Source organism: Ambystoma mexicanum, chromosome 11 (assembly GCF_040938575.1).
Source record: "Ambystoma mexicanum isolate Mex_15411 chromosome 11, UKY_AmexF1_1, whole genome shotgun sequence".
Taxonomy (NCBI): Eukaryota; Metazoa; Chordata; class Amphibia; order Caudata; family Ambystomatidae; genus Ambystoma; species Ambystoma mexicanum.
The window spans coordinates 1,401,795,089-1,401,821,987 of record NC_090934.1 but is presented as its reverse complement, the minus strand read 5'-3'; the positions used below and the strand labels follow the sequence as shown (position 1 = coordinate 1,401,821,987).

Genomic DNA, 26,899 nt, shown 5'->3' with positions numbered 1-26,899 from the left:
ATTTCATCCTTATTGTGGTGGAGAAAGTTGCATTCTATGGAAATTTGAATGTGGTATCTAGAGTGTTTGGGTGCGATTGCGTTTTTCCAAGTATTTGAGTGTGCACAAGCCTTACCGAGCTAAGTATGTATGAATGCTGTTCAGTCACAGGAGGACCCATATGGGTCCTTCATTGTAAATTTAACATGGTTGCCAAGTGGTCCATATTGTGTAAGATCTTCTACCATGTTCTCACTTTGGGTTCTGCAACTTGTAGGTCCATAGTTAAAATAAGGAATAATGACCTTACAAATCCCAGAATCTAAAGTGAAAAGTGGGGACTGTCTCGGACTATTACACTTGTTATTGGCCACTTCACTTATGACTTAACTCTATTGAAAACCAGTTTTCTTTTTTGTATTGAAGAAAGTTGTATGTGTGACTTTGATTATGCGTAGGATTGTTTTCTAAGGGCAGTAGAGGTTTTCTTGTGGGGAGGAGCACAAATTGGTTTATAATTCGTTACCCAGTTATGGAGGAATACAGGTGCTCCTCAACCACAGGATGGGTTGAACGGTTCACGGTGTGTTTGTCTTTGTAAAACAAAGTTTAGAAACTGAAATCGCTTGGGAATTTCAAGAGTTCCATCTGCAATAAGGAGCACATTTCGGAATGGGCCGAATTTTCTATTGCTGTAAAAGCAAACTGTAGTTTCAATCCCAATTCCTTAAAATAACTTTCCGGAACTTTGATGGATCATTTGCATAGGAAATCTAAGTTGGATTCATCGATCCCTGCTTGAACTATTGAGTCCCCGTGGTTTTTTTTATGCTAAAAAATATCTTGGAAAGTTCTTCAAAGTTCTTAAGGGTTCTTGTTTGGAAGCACAAAGCTGGTCTTGTCTGTGTCACACCCCTGCTCCACAGACTTACAGTGTGGAACACCGCACCAAGCCTTCAGGTTCAAACTGCATGCCTGGCGGTTATCATGGCGCCTACTGGGCGGGCCACATAGGACGAGATTCCACTTCCTGGTACATCACGCACAGACACCTCGTCATGTGATGTAATCACTTGAGACACGCTGGTGCCGGAGGACACCTTAAGCACTCCGTCTTCCCGGCACAGGCTCTTCTCAGGTGTTTCTGGCGAAAACAGAGTGAAGCAGGTTTTGTTCTTCGTCCTAGGATCCCACAGTGTCCCGGGATCGGCGCTTGCTGTGAGTATTTGGCTTTGGATTGCCCTCTGTGTTTGGTGTTTGGCTCAGTGTTTTCCTGGATTTGAACTTGGCTTGCTACATGTTTTTTTGATATGGCTCATCTTGGTTCTTGTGACCTAGCACTGCTTTTTGGATTCCTCTCGATAATGGACTTTGGACTTGGCGTTTTGGACCTCTTCTTCTGGCCTTTGGATTGTTCCTCTGGCTCTTCAACCTTTCCGAAGCTGGAGACTGTGTCCTGGATATTAGCCCCTTCCTCCTTCCCTTAGCATTGCGCCCCTGTAGCCCCCCCCGCCTTATCCTCCTTATCCTGATCCTGCACTTCGAACTTGCCAGAAACGCTTGTTTCATTACGGGGAAGCATTGAGGGAGACACTGTTCTTTCATTGCGATATCTCCCATTCTGTTCCTTCCTGTTCAGCCGCAGAGACTGCCCAGCGGACCTCCACTTCCCCTTTCCTTTTGCACAATTCATTGGCCAGTAGAGCCGGTTGTGTGCTTCTCTGGCTGGTCCATTGTGAAGAAGTCTGTTAACTCACCTGTGACTCAGTTCATGACAGACTGAGAAGACTTCTTTCCCTCCCGGGAAAAACATTGAGGGTGCTCGTGATCCCGTAGCTGCCCTAATACAAGCTATAACAGCATTACGGGCAGAAAGGAACACCCACAAAGCAGCAATTCATCTATGTCTTAATGCCATCCATGGGGGAAACCTGCCACCTGGTGACGAGTTCGGGGACAATGCACATGATGACCGCGCTGGACAGGCAGATGCACACGCACCGCTGCCCTCAGCACCAGCACATTTTCCTACATGCTTTCTCTTGGCTTTTTGGGTGACCCTTGCAAGTTCCTCAACTTCCTAAACTAGTGTAAACTGCACTTTGTGTAGGCCTGCCGCCTCCCTGATTCAACCACAAAGGCGACATTCTTGCTCTCCGATTTGGTTGGTATAGCTGCCATCAGGGCCAACCCTCTTTTGGAAGGTCACAGCCCTGTCTTGCATTACTTTGATCTGTTAGTTTCTGAAATGACCAAAGTCTTTGATACCAGCTTCAAGACCCATTCCTGGGACCTAGAGCCTCTGGAATTAACCAATAAGAGAATGGGACTTCTTGACTATGTCACACATTTTAATCAACTGGCAGCCGAAACTGCTTGGCCCGAGAGGAAAAAAGCTGTTGTATTTTAGAAGAGCCTTACAAAGCAAAGATTAGGTGTGAGGGCTATCTTCCTGCGACATAGATCTCTTGATCAAGAAACAGCCATGTCTGTTGCATCCACAGAGTACTGTAAGGCACACACTTTCCTTAAAATTGATTTACGTTTTGTAAGTTTGACCCTGAAGGCATCGGACTATGTGGACTATAGGGGAAGGAAGGTTTCTTCTGAACTTCTCCTCTTCGTTCAGCTTGACCTGCGTCTACTTGCAACACTAGGTCCACCAAGTCAGGGTAAAATGGAGGAAGAGATGGAACCACGCTGGCCAAGGAATCCTTTACTGCCTCATATAACCCTTGTAAAATACGTTTTCTAAGTTTGTACTCTAAGATTGCGCCAGGCATTAAAAAATATTCTCTCAAGAAAAAAAGTTTTTGCTCATGATTTGCAATTTATTTGTCAAGTGTTTAAGCGCCCATTTGTGTTGACACGTGTTTCGGCCACCCAGGCCTTTCTCAAAACTGGGCTGAATGTTACTACACTTTCAAAACTTATGTGGATAAATGATATTCTGTATCAAATACATTAATTACATATATGTACAAATCATTAATTATGTGGACAGAAAAAAAGAAATAGGTGTTAGGTAGGATTGGTAGGAAGAGAGAGACAGTACCATGCATCATTAGTAACACTGTTCTTTTCATTGCAGTTAGTTTTACATTTACACATTACTAAATTATTTGGTATATCAATACACATTGCAGCGACATTCTTATGTTTACTACATGTCATTGTTGCTTGTTTGTATTTGTTCTGTCAGAAAAAAAACAGGATACTTCCCAGAGCGATTCGACTCATAACTCTTTATACCAACATGATTAAGAGTTCAACTTTACTTAGCATTCATTTAATGTATTCATATACTCCAATATATACACCCTTTGTGACAATTCCCCTTGATTGTGACCTTCATAACCAATATTGCAAACTGTATCAATATCTCTATAGAGACTGCTACTCACCACCATTATCCTTTCAAATTCCCTTGTAATTCCTTATGCTTTATTCAGTTCAGAAAGGAGAAATCCTCCAACTCGGGCATAGTTCCCTTGGTCCTGTAAAAAATTCCAAGTTCATCTACCTATTCGATTAAGAGACTCTCTATCTGTGTATTCCTTGAGTACTTCAGCTACCCATAAAAGATCCCTCTACACCTTAGTTGCTGCCAAGTTAGGTCTCCCTTCTCCCATTGTACAAAATCACTGTTCATATATTTTTTGGAAAAATCAGACTGCCCAAGTGTTTCGAAAACTGCCTTATATAGTTCAGTTTAATATTAATCCCTCCAAGGGCATATTAAAACCCCACTGATAGCAATTGCCTCATCCTTTGGCCAATATCCCCATCAGTCCTTACCCTCAAGTGAGGCTTCTCAAGCGTCCCGCGTTCAAAATCGAACCGCGGATGCCTTTTCAGATGGCTTAAATGTGTATAAACAAATGGTGACATCACATGTTTTACGTGCGACGTCATCGCACCCCCGCGGCCATGTTATGGTAAAGCTCCCTGTGATCCCAAGCTAAGTGCTGCCCACTAATCTTCCTTAATCATAATAGATTCACATTTCAATAGGACATAAAGCTCAGTCTAAAGCTTATCCTTACATCACTACGTTAAATATATATTTTCAACTGCGTGCTACCAGCTAATCCTCATTATTACTTTCAGATATAAACTATGCTGGGATCTAGGGTTCTAGTTAAAGCGTATCCTTACGCCACTATATTAAACAATGAGTTCCTGATTACTAACCATCTTTGTTCCTCCAGTGTAAACACCATTCAATTAATTTAAATCTTGCATCTCCTTGTTACTAAAGTAAATACCTCTATTGATGTATATATAAAAAGATTTCATGTTTATCAGCGAACCCCTTATGTATACCAACAACACATTAAGCAGTAGCAGGCTTCACATGCATTTAAGTAGAAGTAGATTTCATCAGACTTTCTAGGTTATCATATTTTTACAAGTACATCATTTGTAACCTCCACCGTACTAACTCTTTCATTCCTTTAAAAGATCCTCCTATTTTATTGTTGGGATCCACAATCCTGCTTCAGAATTGGCAATCCAAAGGTGGGTTGTCGGAATCTAACAAGTGTGGCAATTCTTCAATGCACTGTTCATCACTCGATACTTTATATAAAAATAATAAACATTTATATTTCTTTTGAACATCATCAATTTATCAACAATGCACGTTTTTAATTTGGATTTGGGGCTTTAGCCCACAATTATCAATATGAATCATGTATGTCTTTGATCACATTAACACCAATTGGGTTTAAGTCCGAAAAATGTCATTGGGGGTCATTCCGAGTTTGGAGGCAGTCATGGTGCTCTTAGCACCATGGCTGCCTCCAAACTTGGGTCCGGGTAGTTGGAATGGGGACTTACCAGGACATTCTGACCTATGCGGACCCGGCAAGTCCCCATTCCCAAAACCATTCCCCATTCCCATTTGAGGCCCCATAGGGCTCAATGGGAATGGGGAAGGAGCTATTAATTGCCCGTTATTAGCTCCATGGTACCTTAATGGGTCCCGCTAAGGGCGGCTGGTTGGACCAGCCGTTCCTGGTAGGACCCGCTAAGGGACCTCAGAATGTGGCGGTAGGGGGTTAACAGCACTGGCATCCTTATAGGTGCCGTTAACCCCATACCACCATACTCGGAATGACCCCCATTCTCTTGTATGCAATACGAAGGACTTTCTTCAGTCCTCCATAAGTAGTCTTGTCCTGTTTATTAATGTGCAATGTTTGAAATGGGCCTTAGTACTCTTTAGTCTTGGGCTAATAGCCTTTAGAATTACAACTCAGCAGCTTGTAAGAAAAAGTACCTGGTTCAGCTCGTTTCAACTTGAACTGGAAGTTGATCCTGCATCAGGCAAGCCGGCGACAGCAATAACAGCGTTCTGGAAACACAATACCACATTAAAAACTTGTTTCCTGCAGTAAATGCAACATTTCCCCTAAGAAAGCCCCATTTAGGTACTGTCTGATTATTCAGACCAAATAGGGACTGTAACGGGCAGAATTGTTTCCAGATTATACATTTTCCTCATAAATTTGAAGTTGTGTCACTCATACACCATCAGAAATGTTCCTTTCCTGAAATTATCAGTGGATTCAAATTGGTCATTTCTGAATGTATTGCAAACATGAATTATGTGTAACAACATTCCAAATGACCATGTTGGGACAATGACTTATTTGTGTGCTATTTCGCTTTGTTTATGCATTTTTGGTATCTTAGTAAAGATTTGTAAATATTAGTGTAATCGGACAAATTGCCTTCTGGTGACACAACACATGTTTTATTGCAGTCGGCTTAAAGAGTTTAATATATTTATGATATTAAATATAATTAATCATTTTATGCATCCTAGCTATTTTGTATTCATGTTTTTCAGGTGAGATTTCTTCTGGTAATATGTCCCACATCTGACAACACGTAGGATACATTTCTTCCTTCAGTTCCTTCCATCCAGAGTTGGTACTTTCAACCCTCTACCAGTAGACCACATAGATTGACTTGTTTCAGTTCTCTTAGGCCTGGGCTGTGAACTTGAACCACATCTACCATCACTCTGCACAAAGGGGTTGTTTCACTTCTCTAATACGTGAGTGGCTATTTCAGGCACATCTAACAGCATGCAACACAATTCACTGCTCTGGGACTTGAACTGGCACTTCAACCACTTTTGACAGCATATAACATGGATGAGGTTTCTCCGACTCTGTGCTTTTTAGGATACACTTGCCAGTTAGGACCCCATGTACCAGCATATAATGTGAATGCCATTTTTCTAGCTCTATTCTCTTCAGCTTTAAGCTGGCATGTTCAACCACATCTACCAGCATAGGCATTGAATATCGTTGCTCGGATTCCATTTTCTGTAGGCTTACGCTAGCAATTAGCGACACATCTACTAGAATGCACTGTGAGGAATGTTTCTAGTTTAATTTACCTTAAGGTTTAAGCTAGCCATTTGGAGCACATCTACTAGCATGCAATATGTGTAATGTTTCCTTCTAGTGGTTCCTGTGAGAAACCTGAGGGTATTCTCCCGGGTAGACCTTGAGAATCCCTTATTCAGGTGGCCAGGGAAGGGATGGCACTCTCAGATCCCAACCCTGGGGGTGGACAAGCGAGGGAAGGTCACCTCGGTAGGGGAGCGGTTCATCACAGCCGGTGAGTCGAGGGGAGAGTTGATGAGAAACCGTGCTGCGTTGAACGAAAAGTAGCCAACGGGTGATTTGAACTTTGAATGCGTAAAGGGACTATTGAGAAAGTGGGGGAAAACCTTCAACAGAGGTTTCCGGCACCATGTGGGTGCTCACATAGAAAACTCTGGGCAATTACCATAACCAGAAGGCCTTGGGAAGAGGAGAATAGAGGTCAAAGTGGTCATACAGGGGTCTTGTAAAATCCTCTGTACCGTTGAAAGTCTTTGACTGACAGATGATTGTGAAAGCTAAGGGAGATGAATCCTGCATGGTGAAAAGTAGTGCATGAACGGGTTGTATACGAATTGTTCAAACTACAATTGTTCGAATTACACTTGACCTTTGCACAATTGACCGAATTGTGAAGGTCAATTGTTGAACAATTTGGGTAATACCATGCATGGTATGGTGCAAAAGTTGGCAGGCGTGAACCCGGCGAAGGGATGCTAACAAGAGGTGACCGAAAAGTCGAAAGTCCCGAAATACAGTGAACTATCTGTAAATGTTGGCGAGAGTGTACCCGGCAGAGGGAAGTCGACAACCTTGGCCAAAGCCCAAAGAACTGTTTAAAAAGACCTTAAGAATTTTGAAAGCAAGAAGCATTGGAAGACCAGAGGAAGTGAATTGTCCCCCTTGTCAGTTGGGTCCGAGTCCGGCCGAGGGAGATCCAGAGGTGAAAAGGCATCACCCAAAGTTCATTGAGAAAAGAAACTGTTTAGTTGATTTGTTGAATACGATTTGTGAGAGATCTATGCCCAAAAGAGGGGGGCCCAGGGGTGAAACCTTCACCCAAAGTATACGTGGAAATGAACTTTTGTTTGTTTGTTTTGTTGAACACATCAGGCCCCTCGAAGGCAAGAGACTTTTTTTTTATTGAAAAGAGACTTTATCCATCGAAGAACCTGTTAGCTGATGCAGAACTGTTGGCTCGTGGTGGGAAAGCTCAAGTGTGTGCTGTGCTCAGGAGACCCACCTTGTCCCGTGCTGAAAACGTGGGGAAGGGAGATCCTGGGCAATCGCATCCTGACTTATTATTTGTGAACACTTCTTTCTTTATTAAAACCCTATCCCCACACTCTTTCTGTCATTTCTGTCTCGGGAGGATACCTCGGGGGCAACGTGCTCGCCTTGGAAGGAAGAGGTCATGGAGCACTACAGGTTTGATTCCCCAGGTGCGTGCTTAGAAACCTATCATATCATTAGTTGTAAGGAATTGGCAATCGTTTTTTTAGTATAGGTTTTTTTATTTTGACATGACAAGGACTGTCTTATTTTTCATTTGATGGTCGATGTTTGCTCCCATCTTAGATTTAGGTTTAGCTTAGGTGTTTTTCCACCCTGCATTTACAGTTTAATAAACACCCTTGAACTGTGATCACTTCTGTCTGTCTTTACTGTTGCCACCATGAGTTCCTTACGTTCCTAAGCTAACAGAAGTGGCTGGGCTGAGGTTTGGCACTGGTATCTTCCACATGCCTACGCAGGAAGAGCTTGGTTGATAGACACATTTGTAAGCGTGTACTGGGCTCTGCTGTGAGCTTTGGATGTTCTGGAATGTTTAGTGCAGCTTGCAAGCTGACGTCCAGCCTGATTGTTAGCTTCTTGAATGTCCTCATTAGCAGCTGTGCCTCCTTCTTGTGTTACACTTGAAACTTTGTTGGGCAATGCCAAGTGCTCTTCACGCTACTAAGAATGCCAGGTGACACTGCTGCTCCATTGCTCCACTGGTAACTGAATGATGCTGATATTTGCCTACTTCTGTTGATACAGTTTTCCACACACCCACTGGTGTGGTTGAGAGGCTAGCTTTATGATTCTGATGCTTTTGGCCCATTCTCTCCCTGGTATATCAAGTGCTTTTCATGGGGTGGGTCACTAATTCCAATAGTAATTGCATTTTCTGTGCAATTTGAATTGACTGTTTGCTGTTGCCGGTTCCTTTTCTTAGCTGCCTTTCCTTTGGAAATCTCTAAATTATCCCTATTTGTGCTGTTGGTACTGCAGTCTGCTGCCGTTGCTTTTATTCGCAGTCTCTACTTGCATGTGGAAGGTGACCAAAAATATATATTACAAGGAAAGCAGGGTATAAAATGGATCACAGTTTAAAGAGGACCTGTTGATCAATACTTCTCTGAACCAGCTGCCTTCTTCCTCAACCTCTAACTTTGGTGAAGTCCTTTGTGCCATGGAAAGCAAGAGAGTTTTTGTGGAACTTCCTACCACTGGGTGTCAAAATCTAGAGATGTCTTCCTGCTCTTTGGGGGGCCCGGAACGATGAACGCAAAATTGTCCCTGGTACAAATAAGATGTGTGCTTCCTTGGGGACACCGTGTCGTTTTCCTACACAAAGTTAAAGGAGTTGCACTCCCTCATATTTCCACCAGGGTCTCTCAAGGGGCACTCCCTAAGGTAACAATTTATAATGTTTCTGGACGAAACAGTGCCTACAAATTCAAAGCATCCACCCCAGGTTGCTATGCAACGGTCTCCTTCATAATGTTTGCAAAACAGTCGAACTGTAGCATGTTGCACAGTTGTAAAGATGAAGGCTGTCAAAGATCAGTTCCCTAACAAAAAACACCTATTTAACATTAGGCCGTACAGCACAAAGTGTGCGTACAAAACAGTATTCTGTCGTCTCACTGGATATCGTACCTAAGAGTTCCTCTTGGCCTACTGAGATTCGTAGATTAAACTGTTTGGCATCTTCACATTTTTTGTTTAATGAGTTGTGGCTGTGTACACCTTTCCACTTCCTCCTACTGGCACGCGATTGTCATCTGGTTGAAGGAGGAAAAACAAAAAGTCATAAAAAGAGTTTTACGGGAAACATTTATCTAACCTTTTTTGATGCTGATCGAACAGAAAATGTATTAAGCTGCCAATAAGGAGAAGAATTTCCAAGAAGAAACATTGATAATTGAAGGCTGCACCCCCAAACATGACTGTTTCTATATCCAGTCATTGTGCTATTCAGAGGTCTAATACTTGTGCTTGCTCACAATGTTTGATCTGAGTGTGCCATTGTTTGACCCACTTAAGAAGTTGGTGTTAACAAGAAAATCTCGTTCAAATCATATTAAACCTAATTCCTGAGGGATAAATCTTTCAACGTTGCATATGCAGCACAAAATGACAGACACCATTAGAAGAAAGCTTGGCCATGGGTACGGAAATAAGATGTTCAGATCTGCTAAATTCACCTCAAGAACAAACAATTACTGTTATTCAAAAGAGCAGACCACACTAAATAGGTTCATTCTAACTAAATGATCAATATATGATGTATCCGGATTGCCCTCGGATTTATACCCAGAACCAACAGTTATTGGAATATTTTTTTCAGAGCTACCTTGGACTTCAGAGGATTAACATTCTATGAACTGATCTTTTATTCCAGAACATTTTCATTTGCTTCCCAAACTTTTAGTTTTTTCGTCAAGGTACATCACACTAATTTCCTTTATGCTATTGAAACGGATACCAGGGGCTCAAGATTAGTTTATACTAGCCCATTGTTAGGTTCGAAGATCATGGTTTAAATAAAGTGGTCAGGTGTAAAAACGATCAAGAAGATTCCGAAGAACTTTCTGGACATCACTGCAGATCATGATTCTAGTGAAAATGTCCTCCATTTCCCACTTTTCCCTCTTTAAAAGGGTATAGGTGTTGTTGATTAGCAATACATTAATGGTGGCTTCCAAGCAACCCCCTGTTCATATTTTAATATGCAGTTAATGCAACTCATTTGAAACTCATTTTAGTTATCCTCACCAGGAAAACAAGGATCTCAATGTGTAAACATTCGAGCAGGTAGATTGTTTTACCAGGTGTTATTCAAGCTGGAACAGGATCTACATGATTTACACATTAATTTAGCTGAATATCTATTCTTTTATTGCAGGTGATTTCAATGCAAACATTTATAAACAGTAAGGGCCTGATTCATGGAATGTTTTCCTATGGGATTGCGCCATTATAAAACACTTCCATGAATCAGGCCCTAGGTCTCTGAGGAAACTAACGCATCAAATGAGATTTGAGCTACCCTTGTACCTCTGTTTTAAATGAATACATTAGTATTCTTGAGCTATAGGGTAAGACATTTTTCAGGCCAATCCAGCCTTTATGAATATCGGTAACAGTTCTTTGATTATTGATTATTTTTCATTTCTATGAAGGAATTCAGTAGATGTAATTCAAGGAACCCCTACCGATCATATATCTTTTGAACTTGAATGCTCTGACTCATGCTGCAGAAATCTTAATTGCAAATGATATAAAAAATGGTCTGGTCAGTCTTTGCACATTTAGTTTTGGATAAATGTAATTACTGTGTTCTTAAGAATATTGGGAGTGATTCATATGGAGATTTAATTCATGAAATTGAATCATTTTTTAAATAACTCTAGAGCTACAATTGGCTCGTCACATCAATTGTAAAGAAGTTGTAGTAACTCAGTGGTTCGGCGACAATAACTGGCATGATGCTGAAGTTTTCCATTTGTGGGGCAAAATCTTAACAAAATAATCTGTCAGGCATTTTGATTGAATCTCCTCAAATTACTGTTTTATTTAAGCTAAAACAAGAACAAGTTTCGTCAGTTGAAAACAAATTAATTTCAAGATCTCTCATGGCACGATTCTTTTAGCAGTCCCTTCCGGTAAGAGCAAACCTGCCGCAGATGTGAACTGGGAACAGTACTGTTCAGATTTATAGCAAGCCCAAGCACACATGACTTATACGGATGCCTCTACAAGAAACACAGAATTGCTACTCATGCCCATTCTGAAACAGATTACATTTTTACTTGGTATAACATTTCTGGTGCACAGGGTCCTCTTCATTCAACAGAATAAGTTGTCTGGTAAACCATTTTTACATTCTCTATTTTCTGCATGCCTCAGAGCTCTTCAATTCCCAAATGTTGGCAAGAAATCATTCTTATTGGTGAGATGCAATCGACATTATCTCATTCGAGTAATCTGTTTTTTTGAAGGACTCTTTCCTCACTGGATAACGATCTATTATTAAAGCGTATGATGTTAATGTTAATGTTAAAGGACATTTGTTGATGCGCACTATCACCACCTGAGTGGTCCCCTGACTCTCTGGCGGTTCTGAAAGAGGAAGGGAGGGTGAATTAGTGGAAGGAAGCTGGAAAAGTGCAAGAAAGAAGTGATGTGCTGTTGGTGGCCTCAGCCCAGTGGGTCCGTTGGCTGGGCCTGGGGTGTTTGCGGCCGGTAGTCGTCGTGTACTGTTGTGCTAGTCTAAGTGTGTTTTTTGTTTTGTTGCTGCAGTGTAGTGAAGTTTGTGCGGTTTGTTGTGCTGTAGGTTTGTGGTTGTGTTTGGTTTGGAGTTTGAGAGGTGTATGCAGAGGGCGAAATTGTTAGTAGAATTGGTTAGTTGGCATCTCTATCCTGAATTGGCGTGTTGGGCTAATGTAATCTCTCCAGTTGGGACGGGGCACCCTGCGCCTCTGTCCTGATCTGGGCCCGTCCGGCATTCGATGTCCCTTTCAGATCTCGCTCCCACCTCCACCAGCCTCCCTAACAACCCCACCTGTCCTCCCTACCCACTTAAATGGCCAGTGCACCTGCCAGTGTCCACAACTCAGTTAGTGTGGTGATTGGCAATATCCCGATAATTCCACAACACTGTGGTACTTATTAGCAACTAAGGGGCGAGTGAAGATGTTTGATGGGATTGGCTGGGGTTGTTAACTCTGTCTCTATGGGTGTCACCTGTGTTCCATTCTACCCGACGTCACCCGTCCAGTTGCCGTGGGTGCTTCTCAGTCAGTTCTGGGAGCTTGTCAGTGTCCTTTTCGGTTTAGTCATTCTTTTTTCCTTTCTGTTTCGGTTTTCAGTTTTAGTCTGTGTTGTTGAAGAGCCAGGTTTTTAGGAATGTTCTGAATTTTAGGTGATCTTTGGTGTTACTTTTTTTTTTTGGGATGTTGTTCCAGGTTTTTGCAGCTAAGTGGTAGAAGGAGGTGCCTCCAAGTTTTTTCTTAAGGTACGGTTTTAGTTCCAGGCGGATTTCGTTGGTTGACCTGAGGAGTCTTGTTGGCTTGTAGATTGTTATTTTCTTTTGTAGGATTTCTGCTCCTTGTCCGCAGATTGCCCTGTGCGTTATGCACATTCTTTTGAAGGTGATTGGCTGATTTACTGGGTGCCAGTGTAGTGTATTTAGGGCAGCAGTGATGTGATCTCGTCTGGATAGTTTGAGGAGTAGTCTGGCTGGTGCATTTTGAATCCATTGTAGTTTCTTCAGGAGGTATTCTGGTATTCCGAGGTAGAGGCTGTTTGCATAGTCGATTCTTGACATGATGAGGGCGACGATAGTGTTTTCTGCATGAAGGAGAGGAAAGGTAGGATTCTTCTTGCCGTGTGGAGGAGGAAGAAACATTTCTTGACTGTTTGGCATTTATTTGTGGTTCTAAGGTTAGGGTGTTGTCCATCAGGACTCCCAGATTTTTTACTACCTTAGACGGTGATGGGGCGGTTCCCATTTCCGTTGGCCACGGGATGGCGGTTTCGTTCTCTTGGTCATCGGATATGATAATGATTTCTGTTTTTCCTGGGTTGATTTTCAGGTTGTTGGCATTCATCCAGTTGAAGACTTCTTTGTGTAAATGTATAGTATCATTGTTGAACTTTACACTGCCTTTGACCCAGTTTATAGAAAACCTCTCTGCTCTAATGTTAATAAATAGTTCAGTCGATACATTTTGCTTCATGTACTTATTGCAGGGGCATTGCAGCACTTAGATTAGAATTCAAATAGGACATTCTAACTAACTAACAAAGAAAATCAATACACATAATTGGCTTCTGCAAGGCTTTGTATTAGCCCCCCCCCCCCAGTTTTTCTCTAGCTGTTCTGCAGATTTACTTGGTGTACTGAAAAAAGTTATATGCTTTTTGTGACAAATCTAGAGAATTTGTCCATTCTCCCCAGGTGGAGACTCCCCCGCCCACCCCCTCCTCCATTGAGGCTAGGGAGGTGAGCCTTTGTAGGGGTTTGCATAAGCTGGATCTCAGTGGGAGTAACTGCCCCTTAAGGGACAAGGACTTACCTTATCAAGATCTTTTCCAAATCCCTTGTTCTCTGCCTATATGGGCACTGAGGAGCTTGTAAAGGTAGAGCTTGTAAAGGTAAAGCCTTTTTTTCCTGTCTAACGTTAATTCTAACCCTTTGTCTCTCATTGCAGAGACCAGACCATATTAAGACCTTTAAATCCTCACCAGGAGAGAAAGAACAGTTGACGTAGAGTTCCTCAGCCGGGGAGGAGAGGCGCAGACCGGATGACGTTGCTATCACGCAAAACCAACGCTGCCTTGGGGCCGGCCACGTAGTGTTACATTGTGGGCGAGAAGCCCGCAGAACTTCAGAGCCCAGGAACGCCGAACTAACAAAGATTGCTGCTCGCGTCCCAAGAGACACCGATGGGGAAAGGAGAAGAGACACTGGCGAGCCTGCAACAAAGCCGCCTCCGCCGGAGTAAGCCAGAGAAGGAGATACCCACAAGCCACTGAGAAGGCCACCGAAGGAGAATGCCAGAAATGGGGCCGACATGAGGGAGTCCGGAGCCTCCCACCCTCACTGGAGAGAGCACCCCAGAGTATCCAGCACACAGTCAGGGCACGAGAAAGGGAGGTGGGCGGTCAAGCTCTGCAGCAAACATGTGGAAATACAAAAGCCCTTGATCTCTAAGAGAGACAAAGGGTATAAGAATGCTAGTCGCCAACCCCCATGAAGAGATGCATATAACCCAAAATGAAACGGAGACACAAGTACAGTTTGGGAGAGACAGATCGAGGTAAGGGGATAAAAGCGGTACCCATCATATAGACAAGACAGATTGTAAGAACAAGGAAACATCCAAGCTGGTTGTAAACTGAGGGGCTAGTGGACCCAGTAAAAGGTCTAAAGCACCCAATTAAAGACATGAGAGCCAAAGATAACGAGCAGGGCCTGGAGGTCAATGAGAGAAATTTGACCATAACCCACACACGAAGAAGAAGTGTAATTGCCCTGAGAAGGGGACAGTCAAGACATACCACAAGTATTTGGTGGGGATGAGAAAAGTAACCTTTTTGTGTGCTTCAGTGAAACTTCCAAGTTGTGGAGAAATGAAAGGGAGACCAGCTCATTTGGAAAGGCTTGAGAAGTGAGTCGGACTTTCATGAGCTACAGGGAAACGGAGTGGCTTTTGTATAAGAGACTTTGGGAAAAGCCAAATACAGAGAACTGTGATGAACATTTCTTTTCAAGAACTGCTAACCGAGGAGGTGGTCAACTTCAAGATTCTAATAACCTAACAGGAATTTACTTTCGGAATTATAATTTCTGTATAGTGGTAGGGCCAGTTAGCTAGATTAGGTTTCGGACTGGAGCAGACTTGTTATGTTGCCTAAACCTCCTGACAAGCATATCAAATTTTCTGTTAAAGATGGGGAACCTCATTGTAGCAGTAGGGCCAGGTGAGAGCGTTTTCATTTAAGTTAATGGGCCTGAGCTACAAAAATAATTTCAATATTTCAATGGGACTTTACCCATGTAAAACATTTTTGTAAATCGGGCCCAATAAATATTATTTTATTTAACCGTGCCCAGCGGTCTGACTCCTATTTCTGGTACGGACCACTTTCCTCAGAAATTGCTCATTTACCAATTCAAGTATTGTTACACATGGATATTTATTTTTCCGACCAGGCACCCATTGGACCCCAGAGAGACATATGGGCATTCAAGGAATACTGCAAGGTTAATATTTGTAAAATAATTCAGATACGTCTAAAATAATGATGTTTTCCAAGTGATCACAGTACCTTAACTTTTCTTGACAACACTCTGCTGTAAAGGTTTATCAAGTACAAAAATATAAATGTCTGGTTGTTATTTTTCAACACATCCTTAACTGGAAGGGCCCATTTGTATCTCTTGAAAAAGAGCAACATTAACTGGAAAGAGAATAAGGCAATTTATAAGGGCCTAGTATCTAAAAGTATAACCTCTATTAAGAGTAGAAAATGCAAATATTCCACTGGACGTGAAAGCCATCCTCAAAGCCTATTGTTAAAATTAGGCTCAATTGAAAGTAACATTTTAAAGTCACCTTTTTCACAATAAAACAGAAGGGCTGGAATCAGTGATTAGTAGGGTAAACATATAGGAAAAACTATTTCATGTACATTTCCTAGATAGCTTCTGAGGAATCACCCCACATAGACTACATCGAGAGAACTAAATTACATTTTTTGTGAATTTACTCAAAAAAAGTTACTCTTAACAACAAATTAGACAATGTGAATAAATAGGAAAAAAGTACATCATTTTTCAAAACGCATATAAAAATGGTTTTGTTTCAGACGTCATCATACATCTCTCAATGTACACAGTAATGTACACATATGGCACCAAAAAGCGCAAACAATGAGAAAATATTATGTAGAACATTCATTAACAAGGGTTCAAAAGACTCTTGGTATGTCTTAACATTGGCCATGGTGTGGTAGACCCCGTATTTACAAGCCTGACATGCTCCAAACCTTCCGGACTATAGGATCTTCTTCAGGGGCAACATTGATTGTATCTGGTGATGTGTACGAATGAAGACACCTGAGGTGAAAAAATCAGAAGGGTGCTGGTCACTACCCAACATCTAGTTCATTGAAAAAACGGAGAGGACTCTTAATTTTCTTTCACTGACGTCCTACGGTGGTAGACGTAGTGTGAGAGGCGTGATTGTTATGCATAGATGCTTTTTATATCGTGTGTTGAAGATGGGGAACTTCATTGTAGCAGTAGGGCCGGGTCAGGGAGTTTTCCTTGAACTTAATAAAGATTATTTTGATTGACCGTGTCCAATGGTCTGACTCCTATTCTGGTACACACCACTTTCCTCGGAAATTGCTAATATACCCATTCAGCATTCTTACACGTGGATGATAATTTTCAACCACACACCCGTTGTCTCCAGAGAAACACATGGGAATTTGTGGAATAGGAGGAATACTGCAAGGTTACGTTTCGGATAAGTCTAAGATAATATGGTTTTCAAAGTGATCACAGTACCCTAACGTTTCTTGGTATCTCTCTTCTGTAGAGCTCTTATCAGGTACAGGAATGTAATGCCCTGATTCATGGATTATTTGCGCCGAAATAAACGAGATTTGTGCGCCATTCTGCCCGCAAATCCCTGTTTAACAAATGGGGATTTGCGGGCAGAATGGCGCACAAATCCGTTTTTTTTTTTTCGGCGCAAATAATCCATGAATCGGGCTGTAAATGTCTGTTTTATTTCTTTCAACGAAACTTAAACTGTAATAGCCCATGTTCTGACCTCTTGAAAAAAGATTTACACTAACTGGAAATAGAATAAGGACATTAGTAAAGGCCCAGTGATCTACAAATGAAACCTCTATTAAAATAGTGTACAATGCAATAAAGTCCACCTCTCCTATATGCATTTGAATGATATCCTCAAGGCCTATTGTTGCAATTAGACACAATTGAAAGGAAAATGTGGAAGTCACTTTTCTTTCACCTTAGATTTACTCCAAGATTTACTGATCTTTAAGATTGGTGTTAGGACCTATTAATCCTATTTACAAGGGGGCCACAGGAAACCAGCTTTCAGATCCTGGTTCCTAAGCTTTCGAGTACTTCTGGAGATACTCAAAATCTCTTCTGGCCTTCACCAAGCCAAGGAAAGGTATAGCTGGGCATGTGGGAAACTTAAAATGACTGAGGATTAATCCATATCAGTAGGCCAATCCTTGCTCAATCTGCTACTGAGTGTAGAGCTTCCAATCTGTTAATGATACCTACTTGGCTCTCAAGCGCCCAGTGGGGACTTCCTGGGCGGCAAAGCCACATGTCATGCAATGTGACTTTGCCAAACCAAGGGCTTGGGGTGGGTGTGAAGATTATTTCTTTGCTTCGAGTTTGGCCGGTTTAACATTAAGGCAATGGGGGTGGGGGGGCGGCTTGTCACTGTCAAGCTCTTCCTCATTTGACCTTTATTTGCAAAAAAACCTAAAGATTAGGACAAGGGATATAAAGCCTTTTTTTTTTTTACTTATGGGGTTGGGACCATTCAAGATACAGTGGATATTTGCATACTTTGCACCCGACAATCATTTGTAAATTATGGAATTTTTAGAAATGTTTTGATAAACGTATGTTGGGCAAATAGGGTATAGCAGGGCAAATATGATATTCTATAAGCAGGGATGTACTGATCCTCAGAGCCTTAACTAATTTTACAATGTGGAAACACATATGTTTTTGCCTGATCTGCCAGTTTGGACCACATTTGCCAGCATGCATCCAGAATATCTCCTTGCTTCCTTCCTCCTCGCAGCACACCTTCCCAACCTCAACTCTTGAACTAAAGCCCGCTCTCTTCCCTCCACTCCTCGCCCCCTCATTGCTGCTTTGTTGCAACTCACACCCCTACAACTTTTGTCTCAAATGCACCAATCTTCCCCCAAACTCACCATGAGCAATCTCAGGTGCTTACGCATTGGCTCTGGAAAGTCAAGTGCAGGGTGGCCAAGAGGCACCAATGTACAGCCAATGACAATGCTATTCCATAAGGCTAGGTTGTAAAATGAACCACCAAGCTGCTGTATTTAATCTTTCATTATTCCATTCCATCGGCAGATGTTTTGGGGAAATTTCAAGGTGTTTGATTTCAGTGTGAAGGATGTAATCAAACCCCCAGGTCCCTGTGTCTGTGTGTATTGCAGTTTCGGTCAACAGCCTTCAGTGGTAAATCGCTTTACATCAACTTCTCTTGACCTATTGCACCACAACAGTGTGTGTGTTGAAGGTTTACCTTTCTTGATTTTCGGTCATTTGGGAGATTATCTCGTAAGGGGCCTGCTTTCATGCATGTTATGGGTGTCGTCTGGCACAGGCACATATTGTTTCCTTGAACTTTTCCCTGTATACATAGTTCCTGTGCCACTCAGTAAGTGCTGCCACCTTTTGGGGGCGACGGTTTTGGTTCGGGCCAGTGGGATAATTGGCTGGCCTGGCAGTGATTTCTGTACTGTGGGCTGATGGACGCGCTCCACACTTACATGGGTGTCCTGAGTGCGAGTCTAATCCCAGGTGATGAGGCACCGGGTCTGTCTATTGGACCGGAGAATAAAGTCAAAATGGTGTTGCAACCCGGATAGTGGGCTTTAAGAAGTGTTAACTGCACTTGTCTTCATTATGCACCATTGACTATGCCACGGGCCATTACCCCTGTGGAAGCCCACTCTCCAAGGCTGTAATCATTATTCATGTGGCACATGGACCATTCAATCGTTGCTATGGTCTGTCATCCCCATGATATGAATGTATCCGCGCCTTCCATGTTCACGTTCAATACATTGGATGCTATTCCTTTCAGATGATAGTAGCACAGTTGCATTAAGGTTCCTTAAAATAAAGGTTGGAATGGCAGGGATGTTTGCGCTTGTATTTGTTTATAGTGTTTCTTCTGTTTTTCTCTTATAGGACTGATGGGCATTATGACTGCACTCGGACACAAAGACAGCAGACGCTTGGAACCTGCCATTTTCCTTTTCCATGTTCTGAAGACCAGACATACGGACTAGGAGGAGAGAACCGACGCTGCAGAATGTACTGGTGTGTAGGTGCCGAGGATTCGCCGGAGAACACCATGGAGCCACAAGATGGTAAACAAATCAATTACCTGTGTGTGTGTGTGTGTGATGGCTAGTGGCACATTCCTTAGGGATGCAGGGATCTGGGGTACTCCTTGGCTCCTGTTTCTAAGGTAGGCGGTGAGATTGCTGTTCCTTTGCACAACATTGGCAACTGATCTTGGATATCAACTACACCACCTTACCATGCAGGATAGGCAAGCTTAGTATGCCGACGCTGGGGCATGGCCCTGCCTGCCTACCCCTAGATCGCATGTGCGATCAGCATGCCCTCTTGCAGCAAATTTTGACAATGCCAGTGGTTTTGGCTTTTGTATACCAAACAACTTCTCTGTGTGTGGGTCACAGGAGGAATTGAAGCACAGAACCAGAGGAAAAGCCCAGGAGAGTAAAAGGATGTGCAAGGATATGGGAAGACTAACTACAGCAACCTCTCCATGAAGCCAACAACATACAGTGCTCCGCTGCTTCCCAGCGAGGTTTGCACTTTATACAAGTAATGCAGATACATACAACATAAGGTCCATGTGTGCTCTGCTGTGTCGGGTGGTGGTGGAAGGATTCAATAGAAGAGTTCCCTGGAAATTGAGTGATCCAGTCGGTGCTTTATGAAATGTCAAGAATAGAAGCACTTCTGGTGCATCAGTTTTCCCTGCAGCATCCTATACTAGTCTCTCTCCTCATAGACCTCATATTCTGCAACATAAAAGGTCTCCTAAAAGATGGCCATCTTAAATGCTTGAGTCCTAGTCTTAATGAGACCTTTGCCCGATGACTACCGGAGAACAACAACATCAATATTCCAATGTTTAGCCCAAAATAAAAGTTATAACCTCATTTTTATAAATGCATGCGTAGTCTAAAACATGCAACAAAACATTTCAGAGGGTAGGTTCTTGAGCATTTGCTCAGTCTGTTCTGATCCCTCTGACCCCTCTGCTTTTACCTGGCTAGCAAGACCGTGCCCAGGATCTTAACCTTCTCTCACGGTCGTCTCTTCTAGTCTTTGTAAATGTTGGTTCTGGTCCTTTCCATCTTTTGGGTTTCACCCGCATGTTCACTATGGCATGATGGGCATGCTAGGATACAGTGGGTATGTTAGGCTATTTTGGGGTATGTTGTAAATGCCTAGGTATAGTTTAGATGGCGAGTTGTCATGGAGATGCTGGTGTGTGGTGGAAACTCTAGGCAAACATTGGGTTTGAGAGGGCTGTTGCATTTAATCTTCAAATGATCGCCTGGTCTTTAATTTGTTACTCATCAAGTTGAAGGATATTGGTGTCTTCATGTATGCATCTCAAGGTGGTAGAGTGAGTCCATAGTGACACCAACTTTCCTAAGGACTGGAGAATGGTGTGAGCTGTTGTTGCTGCTTTCTTGTACACATCCTATTTAAGGGATAGTACAGTAGGCCCGGTGAGACAGCTCCAGTGTGTGGATGTCATCGGCCACATGCTGGACATTAGTCGTGCAGCACTTTTGTTGAGAATGCGTAGCTTGGGGATGAGAAGTTTTTCACAGAACTTGTTTGGAAGCTGAGTAATAATAATGTAGAGTTGAACAAAACAGACCAGTCTCTGGCTTGGCTTGCTTGTGTAGGGTATTCATCAGTCAGGTGGGCCATTGACATGGCATCTGTTTGGCACTTATTTGACCAAACGTCAGTATTTCTGTTTTGTCCCCATTGAAGCTTAGAGTTCTCTTTCACATCCATTCTTGAATAAAGGTTAGAATCTCACAGTGGCTTCTTCACCTTTTCCAAGATGTAGCGTTTGTTTATTGTGGGCATACATTTGGTAGGGCATGTGATATTGATTGACAATCTTTTCCAGCATGCTTGTGTACATTTGGAAGAGCAGTGGTGGACGGAGTGAGTGAGAGTGATCATTTATATTGCACACACTGCGCTGCAATCTCCTCTTGGCGATGGTCATCACTTTAGAGGAGATGCAAGGGAAAAACCGACACCAAAGGTCTGAGTTTTATGGGGGGTGGTAGCTGGTGATTTTGTTACATTGATCAGGAGGGGGTGGTATTCCAGAGAGACTTGGGGACAAGGCATAGGGGTTTGAAGTGAATTCTCTCAGAGATAATCAGCGATTGAAGGGATTTTCTGCCAACTGAGATGTGATAATTTTGTGAAGTCTAATAATAAGTCTAACAGCAGCATTTTCACTGACTATGAACCTTGAGGGACACCATAGTTTACATGTCAGGTTTTTGATATGAAAGACCTAATCTTTATTTTTTGGGTGTGCTCATGTTGGAAAGTACAATGCTTGACTGGGAAGTTCTTGCAACCACTATACACCTGTCTATGTGGATTTTGGTCCATTGTATCATGTTAGTCTAGGAGGTACCATGAGGGCAGTTTGCTAGTCTATGTTCAGGGATCCTAGTTCTTCCTCCCACAGGTCATCGGGTCTGCTCACTTCAAGGGTCATAATTATTTTATTTTCAACAGCCCTAATGGCCATATCCTTCTCCCTCTCCCACTCCATAACTATCACCACAAACCAGGCTTTACTCAATCCCCAGAGTGGTTCTGGTGATTGGTGACCCCTATGTCTAAGTTCCGTCTGTCTTCTTGTGATAACATAAAGGCAAAAGCCTCATCTGTCTAGCCCTCCTCTGGGAACAATTATGGATGCTATCAAGGATTTTCTCAGGAGATGGTTATGGTTGTGCATTCGAGACACCCCGATCTTCACGCTTCCTGTTCCTTCTTACCTCTTTCTTTTCTCTCCCTCAATCTATCTCACTGCTCTACCTACTGTTTCACCCCATAGTTCTGTCAAAAAATGTTCTCTCTCTGTGGTCTTTCTCCACCCTTCGATCGTATCCTTTCCTGTTTTCACTCTCCTTCCTCACACTAGTACTACTCTCCCATCTCCACACCACAACTACTCTCCCCTGCCAACTCTACTCATACCCTCCCTTCCTCACTCTACTGCTACTCTCCCTCCACACCATCCCCATTTCTTCTGGCTTTTTGTTTCACCACCTCCTCTGACCTCACCTAAGCATCCCTCACTTTCCTGTTTTCTCTGGTTTTATCCCCCTCCTACTCCCATTGTTTCTCTGGGCCAATCTGGCTCTGTGTTCCCCATCCGGGAGGGTTCACAGCCTGGTGAATATGTAAGGTAGCTAAGCCCCTCCTCTTTTCTCCTCACGGGTCTGCCATCTTTTGCCAATGGAGGCCCTTGCTGAACAATGATCAAGTTCGTGTCATGGAGCCCATCCTCGGCTAATCCCCAGGTAAGCGAGTATGTATGTGCTGGTGGCACGTAGCGGCACGTGCTGTCGCTTGTTACATTGGTTGATCTTGCACCACAGTTCACTCTCTTTTCGGTGCCAGAGGAAAGACACTAGCACAAGGCCTCTCCCTGGAGACAAGAAAGAAACTGGCCAGCATTTCCATACTGAGGTTTGGGGTGATGGATACTAGCACCAGTATTGATCAAACAAGCACAAGGGGAAGGGACAGGGGCCAGGACACTCCCAACTTCACGCTCTGGAGTAGGAATGGCTCTGGTTCCCACCCATGTGCGGTTCCCACCCACGGGTGAAAGAGCGATTCCCATCCCTTCTTGATGGGTTCAGATTACAGACCCTGTCCCAGTAGGTTGATGATATCTAAAGTACCTCCTGGCGTTTAAAGAACAATGGCTATTTTTACGTTTCCCCTATTTTTGCAGCTACAGGATAATGGGTAAAATGGTCGACTTTTAGTAAGTATAATCATATTGTATATCTTATCTGCTGCATTGAAGTCATTGTATGCCTTAAATAGTTTGGTGGTTTCTTTTTAGTGGCCAAAAGTAGCTCCTGTTAGCCATTGGTGTCAAGCTAACCAGGCACTTCTAGGCTATAAGCAGGAGCTCACAGCTCACCTCAATTTAGAACCCTGGATTTTCCAACCCCAGTTATTCAGCCATCTATTTGGACTCTAACTTTGCCTTCCTATGTTTTATAAAGGGGTCCTCATTAGTTGTCAGCGAACAGAAGAACGTTCGATGAGGATCATACTGGCCTCAAACCCGCTTCACATCAGGGTTTCTTCTAAGTTCACAATCCAGTAGATTGGCCGAAAGTAACCAATTAACCCAAAATATTTCACCAAGAGCCATTATCAAACACTTCTTTGGCATGGAGACCGAGGGGGATCTAGGAGGCTACCGTGGCTGATGTTGTTTTATATGATTTTTTCAGTTGCCTGGTTTTGCCAATGCCTCTCTTTCCTTTAAAGAGACTGGCTTGATTACACTGCTCATGGTGATTTGGGACATTTTCTACATAGACTACAAAATACAGACAAAAATGTCAACGAACTGTGTTAAGCAGTGATATTGGATGTGTGTTAGCAGAGGACTGTGGGTCTCTGAGTATATGAGCGTTATTAAAGAGCATTTAATCTAGTCTGAAATTTCTTTGAGCAGCCAACATTCTTTAGAGACCTTCTGCAAGAATGTTATCAGACCCTCCTAAAGTGGCTGTGTAATTCCGTCGGGTGGCCATCTGGCCCTTGAAATATCTGTTCATTCATGCTTTCCAGTAATGTCGATCTCATCCAATGTGATATTTGCTCAGTGCATGCGAAACACTGTTCACCAATGGCAAGCTTAGATTATCCAGGAAAGAGAGCACTGTTTCTAAATCACACTCTGTCTCCAACTATAAAGATTCTCAGAAACCGCAGGACTGATTGCGTATTTCAAAACCGTTGACCAAGAGTTAATAATTTGTCTCTTTACTCAAAAGATCTTGCTTGACTGATTCAGCATCTTTAGGGATATGCCAGGATATTCCAGCTTTTTTCTTACGATCCAAGTGGTTTGGAATAGATAATGCTAAACTTTCTGCAATCTTTATGCTTCTTGATCTCTCGGTGACTTTAATACTGTTGATCATCCACCATCCTTTCCACTTTCTTCAATGGGTTTAGGGTTCTGTCTTAAAGTGGTTTCATTTTCATTTATCTGACCGACTGTTATCTATTTATTGAGCCAGTAAATGATCCTCTGCCTCGATCTTGCATCATGGGGTGCCTGAGTGGTCAGTTCTTGGCCCACTTCTCTTTTCACTGTAAACCTATCCCTTTGCCTTTATAATGACTTCCTTTTGCCACTACTGTCCCTTCTATGCTGATGATTCCTAGATATTTGTACATCTCTGTTTCCTCATTCTCAGACTCGCTTCAGATTGCCCTTGCTGCATGTCTCCTGGCCATCGAATCATGGACGCACTCTCACTTTCTCTTTGTCAATGCCTCAGAAATTGAGATTCTATTTATCCCTGCTTTAACTATTCTTTCTCTTCTCCCTTCCCCCAACTACGTCTTTTCCTCCCACTGGTTTTCACTTTTCAGCATCTGCACGGAACCTCAGAGTCATCTTTGACTCCACACCTTTGTTCCCACTTCCTATCTCTATTATTTCTCACTCATGTCGTTTCTGACTCTATAATATCCTCAATACCTGGTTATTTCTCTCTTTTTATGCTACCAAAAAACGTATCACTACACTTGTCTTTTCTCTACTTGATTACAGTTCTGCTGTGCTAATTGGTCGTCTGTCTTATCAAATGGCTCCCCTAGGTTCAGTTATTAACCCTGCTTTTCTGTCTCTCACCTCACACTTTTATTTCTTCTTTTCTCCAGTCCATTCTTTGGCTTCCCTTTGAATCATGGCTTCTCTTTTATTATCTTTGTATTATCTTTAAATATATTATGGACTGGCTGCTTCCTATTTGTCTTCTCTTGTCTCCATCTCTATTCTAGCTCCCTCTCTGCATTCACAAACCCACCTTTTTATGACTGTTCCCAAACCGCCCTGCACACAATTATTTTACTGCCCCTTCTCACTTCATGCACCTAAATCTGCTACCACTTGCTATCCGATCCTCTCTTCCTCTTTCCTTACGTTTAAGTGTCAAAGTTCATCTGTTCTCCTTTCTCTTGTAATTTGGTCTTCTTTGTGGATTTTTGTTGCTTTTTGTATCCTATTGTACCATCCATACTTTGTGCAGTGCTTTCAAAATCAATAAATACGAACAAAGCCCACAGTTGATTTGTTATGCCTGTTGATGTACTTAAGGCATTCAATTCTTGGTCACTATACGATCCTGGATGCAATCACATTTTTCATTGTCCCATATTGCTTTTCCAGTGTCTTTGACCCATTGCCTGTCAGGACCCTCTGGGAAGGGCGGGTTTCCACTCTGCGTTTCCGTTGGCGACTGTATTCTGCAAAATGACGATGGCATTGGCAGTTACAATGGTGACTGGGCAAGCCCCATCGGAACATCAGCAGAGAAACGCTACTGCGTGTGATGTCAGCAAATTGGCGTCCCGGCCAGCCAATTGAAGGCTTTCATTTTCTGTTACCCAGAAATATATCCTGCATGAATCTTGCTGGCTTCGCTTATCAATGGAGGTTTTCACCTGAGAGCGAGTGGTGTTCCTGCTCTTCCATTTAAGCGGTTGTTGTTCTATGTATCCTGACCTGTTGTTTACGTATCCTGGATTGGCTTGATAGCCCCTTACCTGCTTTGGCAAAATGGATTGATGTTGTTGGTATTCTGACCTCTGCTTCCATAATCTGGCTTGCCCTTGCTTTCTATTTACCTGCTTCAGCGACACTCTTTGTAACTTGTTGTTTTGGACTTGGTCTGCACTCCAGATCAGTTCTTTTTTCTTCCTATCACCTGAACCAAAGACCCTGCTACTGAATTATCCTGTTGCTCCTTCCATCAGAATTTGGGATCCATTGTTTTTTTTATTCTGGAACCTATTGACCTAGCTGCGTACTTGTTTTGACGGGATTAGGACTCTTCTTCACTGTCCTTGTTGCGGTAGTCATGCGGCCGGCTATTGTACGGGTGGTTCCTTATTCTATGGACTGCTTACTGGTCTCTGAGTCAGAGACGTTTTCAAGTTGGCTCCTTGAACTGGGTTTGTATGGATCACAGGTAAGCCAAACACAATACTCCTGCAACAAACTCTTGAATTTACATTCCCTTGACCAGTTTTGTAATTCATCCTTTTCTGTCTGTTTCTCCCTCAGAGTTGTGAAGGCAGTCTGCAGGGTGTTGCCCTCGTTTCTTGGTTCCTATCATGTCGCCTAACGCCTCCGGTCAGGGAGTTTGTATTATCACTCTGACAGTGGTATTTGGAGAAAGGCCTGGTGTCTCTTTGGAAGTGCTAGAGCCCATAACAGATTGAGTAGCCATATTTTAATCCTGACAGTAGTATGGAGACGGGTACCGATCCTGTGGTGGCCCTGATCCAGGCACTTGCCCAACTTTGCACTGGTATATCCTCGGCTCATGCTGCTATACATCAATGTCTTGGCGCCTTGCATAGTGTGAGATGCCCATGACCCCTCCCCCATGATGAATTCAGTGATCCCTCTGGGGCTGGGACACATCTGCCAGTGACAGGGGTGTCCCCTGCGTTGGTAGTAAGAACTCTTTCCCCATGTCCTCTCTTGAACGATTGAATGGGGATCCAAGGCAGTATTGCACCTTTGTGAATTAGTGCAAACTGCACTTTCTAT

General features: G+C 42.9%; 1 protein-coding gene across 3 annotated transcripts in view; it reads left to right on the top strand.

Moving 5' to 3' along the window:
* LRRK1 (leucine rich repeat kinase 1) overlaps positions 1-26,899 on the top strand; it is a 1,071,210-nt gene that overhangs the window by 137,831 nt on the left and 906,480 nt on the right. For all 3 annotated transcript variants that reach the window (XM_069625026.1, XM_069625024.1, XM_069625025.1), the window contains exon 2: positions 19,174-19,355. In XM_069625026.1, coding sequence (XP_069481127.1) covers positions 19,298-19,355 — 58 coding nt within the window. In that variant the 5' untranslated portion in view covers positions 19,174-19,297. The remainder of the gene's footprint in view (positions 1-19,173; positions 19,356-26,899) is intronic.